At 33.0% G+C, this 15,298-nt stretch overlaps 2 protein-coding genes across 2 annotated transcripts; both read right to left on the minus strand.

Annotated features, from left to right (window-relative positions):
• Positions 1–1,235: 1,235 nt before the first annotated feature.
• On the minus strand, positions 1,236–8,214 carry Ir8a (Ionotropic receptor 8a). The gene is made up of 11 exons (XM_085955005.1): positions 8,176–8,214; positions 7,972–8,088; positions 7,536–7,640; positions 7,337–7,436; positions 7,027–7,204; positions 6,287–6,470; positions 4,184–4,305; positions 3,897–4,100; positions 2,675–2,812; positions 1,624–1,709; positions 1,236–1,546 (listed from the first exon to the last, which is right to left on the minus strand). The coding sequence occupies exons 2-11, from the start codon at positions 8,038–8,040 to the stop codon at positions 1,236–1,238; spliced, it is 1,497 nt and encodes a 498-aa protein (XP_085811131.1). The 5' UTR covers positions 8,041–8,088; positions 8,176–8,214.
• Positions 8,215–9,048: 834 nt separating this feature from the next.
• On the minus strand, positions 9,049–15,298 carry LOC147067200 (ionotropic receptor coreceptor Ir8a-like). The gene is made up of 5 exons (XM_085954860.1): positions 15,220–15,298; positions 14,200–14,409; positions 12,151–12,305; positions 10,539–10,698; positions 9,049–9,071 (listed from the first exon to the last, which is right to left on the minus strand). Exons 1-5 carry the CDS (start codon positions 15,296–15,298, stop codon positions 9,049–9,051), a joined length of 627 nt encoding a protein of 208 aa, XP_085810986.1.

Consider the following 15,298-nt stretch of genomic DNA (forward strand, 5'->3'; position numbering starts at 1 on the left):
CAACTAAATTATTAATATATACGTGCGTTATTATGGAAATCAAAATGACATTTCAGTATTATTTCTATCAAGTACAATTTTTTTTGATCGTTTAAGCTAGCAAGTCAAGTTTATATGATTCAACAGAAAATTTAAAAACATTGTGTATATTCTTTTTATCTTGTAATTATTTTTTAATAATCTTGCTGTTCGATTATAATATCATAAAATTAATATCATATTGGCACCTCTTCACAGTGAAATTGACACGTAAGACATATTTAATCATTTTAGGTAGGTTTTAAAAATAAAAAATATTTTGTCTATAATGACTTTAATGTAAGTGTAGGTACATGCTTTTCTCTGTCAGTTACATGCTGCACTAGATCGTGAAATATTACTGAAGTGAACCTGAATTAACTGAGGCTGAAACCAACCAACTGAATAAAATCAGAAGTGATGATATCCCACGTAGAATATGTTAAGGAAACAGAAAAATATTTATTGTTCAAATACCTACAGAATAAATAAACAGACTGATTCGATTTAAATGTGTTCGAATCAATGATACAGAGAACGGTTAGGTTATGTTAGGTAGTTAATGTCAATTTTATCTAATCGTGATTCAATTTGATTATTAGTAGGGATTGCAATACCGAATGAAAATGTCAATACGAGTTTGCTTTCTTAATACCGAAAATTCCGGTATTTTGGATTTTTGAAACCGGTATTTCGGTATTGATAGATACTGGAATACCGGTATTGCAATCCCTAATGATTAGCTACGACTAAAGCTCGATGTGGGCATGCGCTCCTCTGCAAATTGCTAGTGAGATATTTTCCAAGTTTTATCATGATTTCGGAACTTTTTGAGATATCCAGATGGCATTAAAATCATTAGAATCTAATACAACGTATTCTTTAAACAGTATACACTGTGCAAGTTTTATCAATATGAGGTTTCGTCAAAATTAGTTTTTGGGTTAAGTATTACAAAACAAACAGATAATTTATTATTGTGCTTGCTGAAAGCACTGATCAAAAGGCAAATATTTCGAAATCACAGACACTTAAATTTTATTATTTGAATATATTCATATATGTATCTAAATGACAATATAATAATATGCTTAGGTACCGCTAGTTACAATAATTATCATTCGTACTTATAAATGTATTTATATACCTAAAATCACACACTGTTACTACATTATAGTACCTACTGGTATTATTTATATATTGGTATGTAACAAAATTCAAGGGTTCCATCTTGATTTCGGATCAACATTTATATACGAGACATTGGGCTTAAATTTATCAATAGCTGGTCTGAACGATTCTCCAATCGTCACAACGTTTCTATGTCTCCCTTTGAATCGGTAATCGACGCCCAGTTTGTCCGCGCCTTTGAGTCTTGGGCCCCATTCAGACGTCACCTGTTTTGTTGGGTCTTCATCCACGGACTTGACTTTATTTGTTCGTTCCTTTCTCTTGTAGTAAAATACTTCCCAAGCTAAAGTAAGCATCGCTAATGCAAGACCGAATAGGGTAGCAATGAAAACTCCACCTGAAAATGTATAGCGTTTAAGAAAAAATGAAGATAATTTTGTCACATCATTTTAACGAAAAGGATAGTTTCTGTACCTAAACTATCCAAAGTAATTCCTTCTGATTCATCTCCATCTGCACAAGTTCTATTCCAATATGTTGCAGTTAAGCCTTCCAGAAATCTAAAAAGAAATTATTGTAAGGTAAACTTTCAATTTTTAACATATTGTAATTTTATTCAAATGTAAAATAATATGACGTTTTTAAAATGACCGATCACGAAATAATTTATTGACAGATTACAAAGCCCCGGAAAAGCATGGAATTAATAGAAAAGTCATTTTTTAATGTGTGACATCTTTGAAAATGTCAATTTATTTTAAAAAGAGTTTTTTTTGCGGATGTGAATACATCGAAGTGAAAGTGTCAGACAATCAACTAAAGTAATGATAATGTGCAATTTTCGTGCGATTTGTAAATATCCTAATAATAAGCAGAATTATTCGTCAATATTTAATTAGGTACATATAATATTTATGTAACCTCAGGTAACCTTAGGTTGACCTTATGCTCGGCATATAAGCGGAAATCGTAATTTACATGTTCAAAGCCCGACGGCCGACGCCCACGGTGGCCGCGCGGCATAAGCGTTGGACTATAAAGCTGTGGGTCCCAGGTTCGAATCCTGGGTCTGGCAAGTACACATATTGTTTTTCAATTTGTATGTGTCAGGGTATGGATCTAATAGGTTGAGCAAGTGGCTGACATCCATTTCTCGTAAAAAACAAAATCTGTCAATTCAAACTTCCACTCTGTGGAGGCCCATATGATCCTATCAGGATCGGACATGGTCGAAAAAAAAAAGATAAGATTGTGGAGTCATGTATTATCCATTGATTTTTAATTCTATGTTTTGACTAATTCTATAATTCAGGACAGGACAGAGTTAGGGAACTGGCACAAAAAGGCTTCAGCAATAATTTTTTATGACTCAGATCTGTGAAAATTTTCTTTGCTTCTTTCGTGCACCTGTCGAATTTTAGCTTTTTTCCACGCATGTTTATGCCTATACACTATGTCAAACTCGACGGGCCTGTTTTAGATATTTATATCGAAGTGTAATTCGTAGTTAAAATCAATATTCCACCTCTGCTTTTGTAGTTCAAGAACAGCTTTTGATAATTCTTCTTGGAGCCTTGATCCTTGCTGGACAGCAATCGCATACGGTCGCTCGCCAAATACTTCGCCTACTATCGTTAGATTACAATTACGACTGACTTCGTATCTGGAATATTAAATATCATTACAAAAGAAACGTTCATATTAAATAAAGGTACCCTGAGAAATATACACTCAATATAATATACAATATATTTTATCAATGTTGTACAACATTTCTCTTAAGAACGTTCTTTTATAAAAACACGAGTGGGTATAATTAATATTATACTGCGTACTTACAATATTTCAAACAAAAAAAAAACAATGAATAAATGTTGACATGTTTTCAGACTTTTATTTCCTTTTCTGGCAATAATTATATAGAATCTCATAATATCGATAATTTTGTTGGTTAATTTCTTGCCGTTTTTCATTTTAATCAAAGAAAAATCGTTGATTTTTATATTATTTGTCAATCTACTGCATTCTTAAAATGTCATCTGGCAACACCGCAAAACACTTTCTACCATAGACCAATCTTTGATAAAAGGTAGGTACCTACCTAATAAACTATTTCTTTTATTCGAATTTATTATACGAATGAGACACAAGACTTGAGTATGTAACATTTTATATACAGAATATACATAATTTGAAAATATATCATGCATATACACACTAGAAAAAATCATTTTATAGAAAAAAAAATACGACACCCGACAGGACATGAACTTGTATCTGCTGGATTCGCGCCAGTATGCTTTTCCAATTAAGCTACGGGCATCTTATTGAATTACGACGATTTTAACTAGTAGTCGTTACACGAAATGCTTATAGAATTGCGTTATAATGTTGGCTATTGGTTTTAGTATATTATTAAATTAAGTTAGGTATCAAATAATTCCTTAATTACTAACCGATTTTTTTTTCTTTCTACATAATGATTTTTTCTAATGTGTACTTACATGCATGAGATCTTTTCAAATTATGTATAAAAGGTACCTGTACCTAATATCGTGGTATTATTTTTTATAAAATATCTTTTATGAATTATTATATAAACGCTTTTCGTGCAGCGACACAATATTATAAAACACGAAAAACATGGCGATCGCGATATTCAGCAACTAGTAATCGTCCTAATCGATGTGAAAAAAAAGTATATTATGTTGATTGAATATTGTGCGTGAAAATCAAAATCAGCTCACTTTATTTCAGACGAATCGTGAATAAACGCAAAGTCTGCTTGTTCGTGGTCGTCTACTTTCTTAAAAGCGACTTCAGCATTTGGCAAAGGTTGCGATGCATTGATGGCCTGCAAAATGTGACCGTACTGCTCTCTTATTGGATAGTCCCACACCTGGTAAATGCTCTCGTCGGCGCTGCTGTTTAGTGTAATCTCTTTCCAAACCCTAGAGGAAGTCAAACGGGAAGATTTACTAAGGTAAGTTTCAGGTGTGAAATTAATATTGAAAACAAATTAAAAAAAATGTACCTGTATAAAGTGTCTTCAGCATGTTTCATGTTGATAAAATATTGGTGTGCAATCTGACCTTCGACAACTGTATAATTAATTCTCGACTGCCTCGCAAGTTGCTCTAAAGAAGCCACCGGGGACTGAAATGAAGATAAGGTACATTTAACTATCAGGTTTCGATCGATACACACATTATTGCCATTAAAAATAATATTGAAGCAGTCGAGGCGATCGCGTCGTCAGAAATCTACATAAAAAAACCCAATGCGTATTAGTATTCATAAGTCTTCTCTTAATATCCTTTGCTGAATTACCTACTGTGGACGGTGACCACTGGAATTACAGACGTTGCCAACAATTCTGTTGCTTTTGCCATTATTAGTTCAGTCGTTTTCTTGGTGATGTCTCACCATCTGGAAGGTGCACGTCCTCGTAACCCTTTTCTTTCGACGCCACTAGAGATTCACCTTTCTCTAAATTCGTTGTATGTGGACAACTAAGATACATACGCCTATTAATGCAAATCCTTACAAACCAATGAAATTAACTTTGTACAATTAAACTGAAAAATGACACTCTAAATTATTTTTTTTAGTAATATTTGTTTGGTTCCATTTCTATAGAAGTGGCCTAAAAATCAGCCATTCTCTCATTCAACCACATCTGTTTCAACTCAATATTACTGTTCATGTACTGCCAAATAGGTGAAATCGATTTTATCTCTTTCTCACCGTAAGTTGTCACCAGGGAACACAACAGTAATGAGAACTTGATTACCCTACTGCGGGGAGGGGGGTTATGTCAAACTGCGGCCCGCCGGGTATTTTTTTGTGGCCCGCCATCATTAATTGTACTTCTGATTACGAATAACTTTTTTATATATTTTTTTAAAAATTTGAAGAATTTGTTGTTTCGTAAATGTATTATTTCAGTACGTCTTCTTTGCGTCTCGTCTCACACTATGTAACTACTATTTTCTACGTTGAACATCGTGACACATTTAAATACTTTTAACTCCGCGTTGCAAGGAAAAAAAATATATGCCTATGATAAATAGTAAAAAGTTTGAATGGATTTCAATTAAAACTCAAGTTATTCCTTCGACAAATATCGAATAACAATGTGGACCACTTTCCAACTTTGAAGTTGCTGAATATATCAGAATATAAATTTGAAGAATATGGTAAAATTATTAAAGCTTTGAATGACGATTTTTCACAAAGATTTGGTGACTTCCGAAAAATCGAGACAAGTTTAGCAATAGTACGCGATCCATTTTCAATATATATCAATAGTCCACCGACAGAGCTACAACTTGAGATTATTGATCTGCAGTGTGACACTGATTTAAGAGAATTGCATCTTCGTGAAGAAATCTCCAAATTTTACAATGCCCTTAATTCAGACAAATTCGACCAACTTAAAGATTATGCAAGAAAAATGTTCTTGGATCATCCTATATATGTGAACATACATTTTCGATCATGAACCTCAATAAAAATTCTTTACGATCAAATATTTCCGATGCCCATTATTTACAAGCAGTTTTGAGAATATCAACTACAAACTTAACACATGAATTTAAAAAAATGTTAAAAAATGTACAACAGTTTCATTCTTCTCATTAATTTTTTTGTAATGTTTATTTTTCGTGATAATAAATAGTGTATATCTAAAAATGGTATTTTACTTGCGGTCCGCCGCTCATTTTGAATTCTTGAATTTGGCCCTCCATCCAAATAGTTCCCCCCCCTGCCCTACTGGATGTGGTAAGTGTGGAAAACTATGAGATACCTACTTAAACACGCGTTAAAGGATATGTTATTTTCAACAGTTATATCTACATCCTAATGTTTATCGCGTAAATGCAACGAGCATTAAATATTTGAAGGTAGTTTGTGCATTTCGATTTACTTGAGATTTATGGGCTGACTTGGTTCATGGCGATGTTTTTTACATTTCTATCGTAAATATCTGTTCTGTGGGTGCCAGTTGCCACCGATTCGTATTATAATATAATCCTGTTGTTGATTGAAGTACCCGAGACTGTTTAGTAGTTTGTGATCCAGCTACAGGGTTAGACTAACTTTTGTTTATTGAAAATATTTGCAATTCACAAACCTGCATCCTCTCAACAGTAAGAAATGCAGCTAAATTAGCAGTGAAGGTTGCCAGCATGAGGACAACAAACAGCCAGTAAGCAGCCACAAGAGCTCGGCCAGATAATGCCTTTGGAGCCTCACCACCTCCTTGAGGCGTAAATGATGTAAGAGCAAACCAAAATGACTCTTTCAATGTAAACTTTCTGTAAGATAAGGAAAATTGACTATGTAGACACATAATTAATACTTACATCGATTTGTTAGTAACTGATGGTGAGTGAACAAATAGATTGATTCAATTTGATTTTTTTTGTTCAATTTAATTATACAGATATCAGTTGGATCTAGGCACATGCCTCTTTTCAGCCGATCTATTTCTTTGAATATTCAGTCGCTGCCTTTAGCATACACTCGACTGAAAGTTGACTGATCCAAGTGATCAACAATGGTTGTATGTAGGTGCGCGCTTCTCTACCTCTACCCTATTTCATCAGTCCATCGCTATTATCTGACCACTTTTCCTAATCGTAACAAATCAATTGTTGCAGGTGGGTTATTTTTTTTTCATTTTTATCTTAATTTCGAAACCGTGATAAATCGAGTCAATGCTGCGCAAGTTTTATTAATATTGGTCAAGTAGTTTTTGAATTTTAACGTAACAAACAGACAACTTGTGTAGACATGGTCAAAACGCTGTTCAAGTGGCAAATATTTAGAAATCATGGAAAATTTTAATTAGTATAAATTTATTATTATTACCTGCACGGATATGGGTACGCTTTTTTATTATTTCTGGCACTGTACGGGGAATACTTATCTAGTATTGCCAACAATCCAGCAGTTAAAGAGAGTGCCGCCAAAATGCTAAGCCAAACTTCAACTCTCAAAACTGTCATAAATTTGAATAGAGATGTCTTACTCACAGGCTTCCTTATTGCTGAAAATAAATGTATTATGATACAAGTATTTACATGTAAATATGATAAAAACTTTTACCGCTACTATATAAAAATGTGAATGTTATATTAATATATTTAGTTTTAAAAATAAAAACAATCTTATAACAAACCAATAGATATTCCAGTTTGTTCAAAATATGGGGCAACAAAGTCGACAACTTCTTCTCTCTGTGATGTCATTATTGTGGCTGCAACGGCAATGTCTGTATCCTTAAAACAGTTTACTTTAATGCGTTAGTTATCAAAAGTGCAAGTATAAAATATAATTACATGTACGTAAATTATATATGATTGATAAATAACACTTACTCCCCTTTGAAGATCTCCAATTATTCCATCCCATGATCCGTTCTTATACTTAGAACCAAATGATCCACGTTTAGGGGTTACTATTTCGTAGTCAAAATCCATTAACTGTTGAAAATAATTATATTATATATTTGTCTGTCACCCTGTATGTAACGAATAAGCTATCTCTCTCTGATGAACGTACATTTGCATGAGTTTGCGTCTTTTTTGCGCGATCGCATAAACATAACATCCGCGTTGTATCCCTCGCATGCGCGCTGCACTCGCTTAGTCACGTGTATGTATTTTGATCACACGCTTATTCACGTAAAATACACGAGCTTTGTCGAAATTAATTAGTCAGAGCCATAAGTCTCCACGTCTTTAAACCCTCTATTGGAAGATTATAATTACTTGTTTTAATAAATGATGGCCTTAGTAACTTACTGCGTCTTACCTGGCTTAATTTTTCTATGAGATCCATACAGTAACCTTCGTAAATGGGTTCCCCTTTATTATTTAGCATCGCTTTTCCTGTAGATGTGTCAATTTTTGGATATGTCCACGGAATAGCCTGTAAAACGTCACTTCGTTTTATGGGGTGTAATTGCAGGAAGGAATAATTATATTATTTATTTATTTGGTTTCATATTTAGCTCACTGGAGTCGTGCCAATTCGAAAAAAACGTCTTGGTGTTTTTATTTCAGTGCTACTGGCAGGAGGAATTTGCTTGCTAGTTGTCATCCATTCCGCAGCCGAGATCAAACCTTTTGGGCCTCCAACTCTCACCATATAATCAGCACGTAGAAATAGACCATGCCTTCAAAAAACAAAAACAAAAAATATTATTGATTCCGTGAATAAAAATGAATACAAGTCACTCTCTCCATACTATGGCGATATACGTGATGCTTTCTGATTTAAATTTTATTTACTTCAAATGAAATGTATTTTTTCCTGTGGTGGTATTTCAATCTTTATAGGTGAAGGTGTGTGTGGAGATGTTGTAGAATGTATTATTTATGGAGTGACAAGTGCAGTTTACATAGGTACAATAAAGACAATGATATAAGATATAAAAACGAGTGAGATATTTAGTCCGAGACTCGGTGATACTGAGTGACTGATATAGAGTTACAGTTACACGATCAAGATAAAAGCGGAGTGAGATTTATTCAATCCTGATATGTTATTTATTGAACCCTGGACTATTGAATAATGCTGACACTGAGTATCACACAGTTCTCACAGGACTCGTTGATCGCCACATAGGTAGGTACTTACCAAACTCAAAATAAACATGACATATCATGAAATACCAGTCTTAGAAGTAAGACTATAGATATGACATATTCATACCTCGATTTGTCCCAATATAATAAAGAATCATTTGATCCAGTTTTATCATCCAGTAATTTGTATAATTGATTCTGGAAACGCTGATCGTCATCAGCAATTAATTCCGCGCTGCAGTCGATTTTGACAAGCTTTTGATTGGACTCCACCAAGGCATCTGCTAGAATTTCCACCAGATTAGTCATGACAAGTGCTTCCATCTGAAATATTATTATTTGTTATTGTTATTTTACTTATTTTATAAATTGAATATCGACAAGGTGTGGTATAACTCAATTTTTTTTACTAATTTATTACATTGAAATCATATTATAACATTACATAAATATTGAGCACATCGGAATCAACATTTTGGAGATATAGGTACCTACATACTCGTAACAACTAGGGAATCCAATCCCGATCCAAAATTCTGATCCCGGGATATCGGGATTACAATTTGACAATCCCGGGATCCCGGGACTGGTCTCGGGATTAGCATTTTTCCATTGTCAATATAAAAATTTTATATTTACAAATAATATCAATAAAATCGGTCAAAAATAAATCTAGTATAAATTATATTATTTAAGACATTTATTGTTAATATTGTATAAGTTCAATCTTGGAAATACATTAGTTTAATGGAGTAAATAATATTGTAATATAAATAATAATGTGAATTTAATATGAGATTGCTATTACTGATAGTAAAAACTTAATGAATTAGCGAGATTTAAAATAGTAAAGCAAATCATGGTGTACTTATGGCCTTTCCGCTTCATAAATCTAATTAGTCAGCCAAATATGAAACTGCCGTAAAACGTATGAGGTCATGGTGGAATTACATTGTTTTTTCCCAATTTTTCTCATTTTTATTAATTTATGTGAAAAAATAAAATGAATCGGCAACTTACACATGTGTATAAATCAAACTTCATTCAAACTCAGTTTATTTCTAATGTAGTTATTTGTTATTAAAAGTATTTTTTCTGTTATATTTTCATTTTTATTTAAATTTTCAATAAAAAATGATAAAAAAATCAATCCTGAAGGTTTCGGGATAATGTTTATCAATCCCGGGATTCATGGGTATCAAAAATAGCTCGGGATCCCGGGATTGGAATCCCTAGTAACAACGTATTTTTTTTACGGAAATTCGTAATGTTAAATTTATTCATTCATATCTATTACAGATACTTGAAAGAAGAGAAGGCCGTTATATGATAGGAATTAGGTTATTTGATTGGATTAGGGTTCATTCTGTTAAAATATTATATTAATTGGCTCCACAACCCATCATGATCTCCTTCATTTCTCCATGCCGGGCGATCTAGGTCCGTCGCTTTCCAATAATTTTAGCCGAGCATATCAGTCTCGGATCTCTAGATTTTCACTCACCCTCAGGAGATGCGTACATAGCCCGCCTTGATGATAGTTCCTCCAATATTCTATGTATATAGGTACCTGATCGATCCACCGCAGTCTTTATATTTTGATTATATTATTTACAAATTATTTTAAAACGATATTTAGATACGCATGGCTAATATTTTTAGTAAGTATGCACCAATTACTTAAAACATTTTATTTAGTAAACAACTGTCAAATAAATTACGAGTTTCTTTCATTTTATGAAAATATATAATATATTATATTAACTGGTATGTTCCCATCATATTGGTTACATGGAGACGGTATTCCTTGAAGTCTACAAGACAATGAAGGTCCATAGCCTATCAGGCAAGCGGGCTCTTTTAGCACCGATGGGTCAAAACGGTGGAAGTATAGGTCTGTGGACGCCAGAACCCATCGATCGGGTAGCTTGACCAACTCCATATCGACTGCCTGAAATGAAAGATGCCATGTATATGTTTATCAGACTTATGTTATAAGACGTAATTTAAAACCATAATAAACCTGTAGTAAGTATATTGATATTTTAAATAATCTATTTTTTGTACAAATTAATTTTCAATGATAACAGAGGCACTGAATTGGTTTAGTCTAGGATCTAAGTAACTAAATATAATTTTTGCAACCTGGGGTTTGAAACCTTCGGATTATGGAGACATTTCGAAATTGAAAACACTATTTATAGCTAAAATCGGTCACCATAAAAAACTGCGGATTAGTCTCAATACTGCGGAAAATCTTGGAAATTTAAAGAAATGATGTAGCCTGGAGTACACTTGTTGCTACAAGTGGGTTATTGTTACTATTAGGTATGTAATAAACTATTATTATGAATCGTAATATAAAATCAAATGAAAATAAATAAATTGTATACGTATCGCAATCAATCCTCATCTAAAACTAGGTGGGTGCCCAAGAATGTCCAAAATCACATCTAAATTAATTATTAGGAATTTTATGCTGGCATTTAGGAACGTGTAAAATAACAGAAAAATATTACCTATAAAGTTTATAGCTAATCCCATCACAATTTTTTACCATCGTCAAAGAAAATATCTTCCGTGTCTAGAAGTAATATTTCTGCAATTAATTATTAATCAAGTCATCCAAATGGTCAGAATATTTTATAGAGACGAAAACCTTACAAGAAACCGATTTCAAGCTTTGCAAAATATTAATAATTATTTTAATTAACCACTGTTAAAATTACAATATTCACGTGTAATTTAATTATTATTTTGACTTCAAAATAATATTTTTGAAATTGGAACTGCGGACATTTCACTTTTCAAAATTTATAAAATGTAAAATTATATAATAAGATGATTCTGCTAGATACTGCCATTACATAAATTAATATACATCGCTCATGGAATGTGGGCCTATGAAAGTGCTACGCCATATCTAGCCTCATAAAATCATTGTCAAAGCGGTATGCTTGGAGCTACGCGGATGATTTATTTTTATTTTAATATAATGTTACGTCACACAAACAACAGCAGTAGCAAATGCTTTTTAATAAACATATTTTTATTTAAACAGTTACACAATACCCTCTATAGTCTACACCCCCTAATGATGTTTCTCAACAGTGTTTTAATAATGCTTTGTGAGATAGAAAAAGGGGGGTAAGTCTAAAATCACTACTTTTCAGAAGAACGAGAAGACTTAAGAATATTGAGTTTTGGACAATGCAGTGTGGACAGTGCTGGGATTTTCTAATTCAGTGGCGTCGATTCGATTCGTCCCTTTACTCCTATGCGCATTAAGATTAATTTGGCATACTTATCACATTATTTAAATACTTATCTCTCTTTTTATTTTTCATATGATTTCCAAAAGATATTCTGTTTTGGAAACATCGAAACCAATCGTAGATTATACCTGTTTATATGTTTCTTGAATAAACTCAGTCTTTCCAAGGATTACGATGTTGCCAGCAGCTGGTCTCATGTCACCAATTCTTTGCTGCAGTCCTTCCATAGCAAGGATTCTCAGAGTTGATTTACCGAGGATGTTGTACAACGCTTGGTCAAGTGCTGAAATAATATTTATGAGGTAATTCGTAGGTTCTTTGCCAAATTATTCAAAATTGTTATTGCAAAAGTGATTGAAGATGACGATCTATTAGGCAAATTATGATCGGTAGGTGACGCGCACACGACAATCTTTTATGGGTGCGACAGATTGCAGTGACTCGATGGTAAGTATCCAACCAGTGGTTGTAGCCTTTGGACAGGCGTTCATCGCTAGATTCAATGACTCTGAGGATAGTAGTAAAATATTAAAGGGGGTAAGAGTCTACCTATAAGAATTATTCCCTTCTTCGTATAAAATCAATCATATAAATTAAAAACAGGGTATTTTGAAGTATATGTAACATTGTATATTAAAATACTTATTTTATTTATAAAACATTGTGGACATAACAAATCTAAATTCAGGACGTACACAAAATGAGATTTACATTATAAGTCAAACATACCCCTCACAAGAGAGAAGAGAATGTAGAAAAAAAAATATAATAACAATAATAATAATAATAACAAAAAAAACATACTTAAGTACAATTTGATACAGAAAACTATAATTTTTGGAAACAAAAAACATACAATTTTATACAGAAAAATACAGTTACAAAAACAAAATGCAAAGTACATCATTGAAAATGTCTATGTCTTTAGGGAGCGCATTTACTAATCTTCCACCCCTCGCTAATGGTGCCTGATAGGCTTGACACGAGGAAACGGTTCCAATCCAGAATAAATCATGGCTGCGACCACGTAGGTAATTGACAGGCGCATGTCAATTCAAATTCATTAGGGCACCAGGATTTGAAACCATCCCTCGCATAACAGGCAAAGCGCAGAAGAGACCGACGAGATTCAAGAGAGTGCCTTGCGCAAGAGAGCATGCCTTGTAGAAAGGCAGTCGGAAAATAATCATTTTCAATGTTAAAGTCTCGATGACAGATTTTCAAAAAATAAATGAATGTATCATTGCTGGCATTGCTTGCGTGTATAGTAGACATCCTAAATTTAATTGACATATTTACACATTATTCGTTATACCTACTCATTTCCTTCGCAAAATGATTAATAAGAATTTAATAGGTACAGTAATACGTGGTACCTATCTAATATGTACACAGTACGAAGTAATATTTTACAAACGGTGGTAGTATTAAATTTTATTTTTTTATTTGTAGTGTGCTTGTGATGTGTTCTGATAATATCATCAATAAAATTAATAAAAAAAAAACAAGTTATTATTGACAGTGCGTGAATCCATAGTTAAACTGCCTGACTGGATGATTTATGGATGTTACATTCGTCAAAGATACGTAGATACAATGCACGTTAAAAGACCCATATGGCAGCATGTCCAATTTAACTGGATGACGGTACTTAACGTAACGGCAAATAATGTTCAACTATAGGTGCGACGAAATTTCGGACTGGCTGGTAATCGGAGAGCGAAAGTCGAGCTATGGACATTTCAATTTGTTTTGTGATGGCAACGGGGGAATCAATTCTTAAATCGTGTAAAGATGACTAAAAAACGTTTCCCATTTACTTGAAAAAGAAAACATGTCAGTGAATATATTATTATTATTAGTACCTAATAGAATAATAAACATAACATTAAATGGACGCATGTTGACCTTTTATGACAAATTATGTTTTGTTCTGCACGCGTCATTTGCACAATTTTCGCGTCGCGTAGTCACAATCGTTTTAGACCGTGCCCCAGCTGAAGTATAGCCTTAACTAACCGAATTACAGCGGATAAACTATAATACTGATGTAATAAATGTGAATACTACCCACATTCATATAAAATCCACACCATACCACATTGTCTCCCAGAGAGAACAGTAGATACCGGGCAGCTAGTTATCATATTAATGTTATTATAATAATGTTATCCCACCTTGTTCATTCTGGAATACGAAGACAGCGTCAGTTGCTCTCCTGGCTTGTAGCAATTGCAAAACTGCATCTAATGTTGAAGTTGATTCTCCGAATCCACTTTTGATGAATGACATTAAAGGATGTTTGGACAGGAGTTCTTCGAATTGTTTCCATGGTGCCCAAGCAGTGTCCACAATTATACTCGCTCCAGTAGATAGACTGGCGCATACTAACAGAATGATTCACATTAATCAGATCGACTAATTATTTAAACAATTACCCGTAATTTATCATATTAATTAAATCAAATTTATTTGACAGAAATAAAGACATAAGAATCACATAAATGAATTCAGTGGGTTTGTGAGTGATTTTTCTTATTGGAATTTAATCTATAGTAAGTTGTTAAACTGCTTCTAGACGCAACAAGTACTTTTAAAATATCATCACATTTTGGTACTCGAAAAAATATAGTCTAAATATTTTTGAATGATAAACTGTACCTTCTTTATTTACAGAAGCAAATTGTATTATTTTTAAATGTAAATAGGAGCAATTAACTATTTTTTTAATTCAAAGAATAGGTAATTCACAAGATTTAAGAATATCACATACATTATTTGAAAACAACTCAAACTAGAAAAAAAATACGACACCCAGCGCGATTCGAACCCACGCCCGCTGGAATTAGCGCACATTTGCGTAACCTACATTATTTTAAGTGTGGTATGCTAACGTTATAATCATAATTTCGCAAGTGTAGCGTTTGGATTAGAACATTGTAATTATTACAATATTCTAATCAAAACGCCGACCGATCAATCAAAATATTTTTCTACATTTGGAAATGTAGCATACACGTATAGTTTTTTTAGAATAGTTGTATTATTTTTCAATCAATAAAACTATCTGGAAAATTTTTATTTTAATTTTATAAGGGAGGTTTGGAAAATGATTGCGGGGGGGCGGCGACAAAATTTTATGTTCCACCTATGATTTTGATCCACTTATTTCAATAACAGCACAAATAATTTCTTACATTTCGCGTAACTTTCTTCTTCTTGGTATCTATCTAGAAATATTGTGTCTGCTTTCAACTTCAACCCAGAAGTCTTCAT

Source organism: Rhyacophila brunnea, unplaced genomic scaffold (genome assembly GCF_057557595.1).
Source record: "Rhyacophila brunnea isolate RB1 unplaced genomic scaffold, BYU_Rbru_1.0 scaffold_4, whole genome shotgun sequence".
Taxonomy (NCBI): domain Eukaryota; kingdom Metazoa; phylum Arthropoda; class Insecta; order Trichoptera; family Rhyacophilidae; genus Rhyacophila; species Rhyacophila brunnea.

What these genes read in the sequence shown, in the direction of transcription:
- LOC147067200 (XM_085954860.1), bottom strand. Translation starts at nt 15,298, where the DNA reads ATGAAGACTTCTGGGTTGAAGTTGAAAGCAGACACAATATTTCTAGAT. An exon ending in AGAAGAAAGTTACGCGAAAT is followed by an intron (nt 14,410 to 15,219) that starts GTAAGAAATTAT and finishes TCATTCTGTTAG; the next exon opens with TATGCGCCAGTCTATCTACT. An exon ending in TCAAGGAATACCGTCTCCAT is followed by an intron (nt 9,072 to 10,538) that starts GTAACCAATATG and finishes ATAATATTTCAG; the next exon opens with ATGGAAGCACTTGTCATGAC.
- Ir8a (XM_085955005.1), bottom strand. Translation starts at nt 8,040, where the DNA reads ATGCTAAATAATAAAGGGGAACCCATTTACGAAGGTTACTGTATGGAT. An exon ending in TCATAGAAAAATTAAGCCAG is followed by an intron (nt 7,641 to 7,971) that starts GTAAGACGCAGT and finishes TATTTTCAACAG; the next exon opens with TTAATGGATTTTGACTACGA. An exon ending in CTTGAACTACAAAAGCAGAG is followed by an intron (nt 1,710 to 2,674) that starts GTGGAATATTGA and finishes ATTTCTTTTTAG; the next exon opens with ATTTCTGGAAGGCTTAACTG.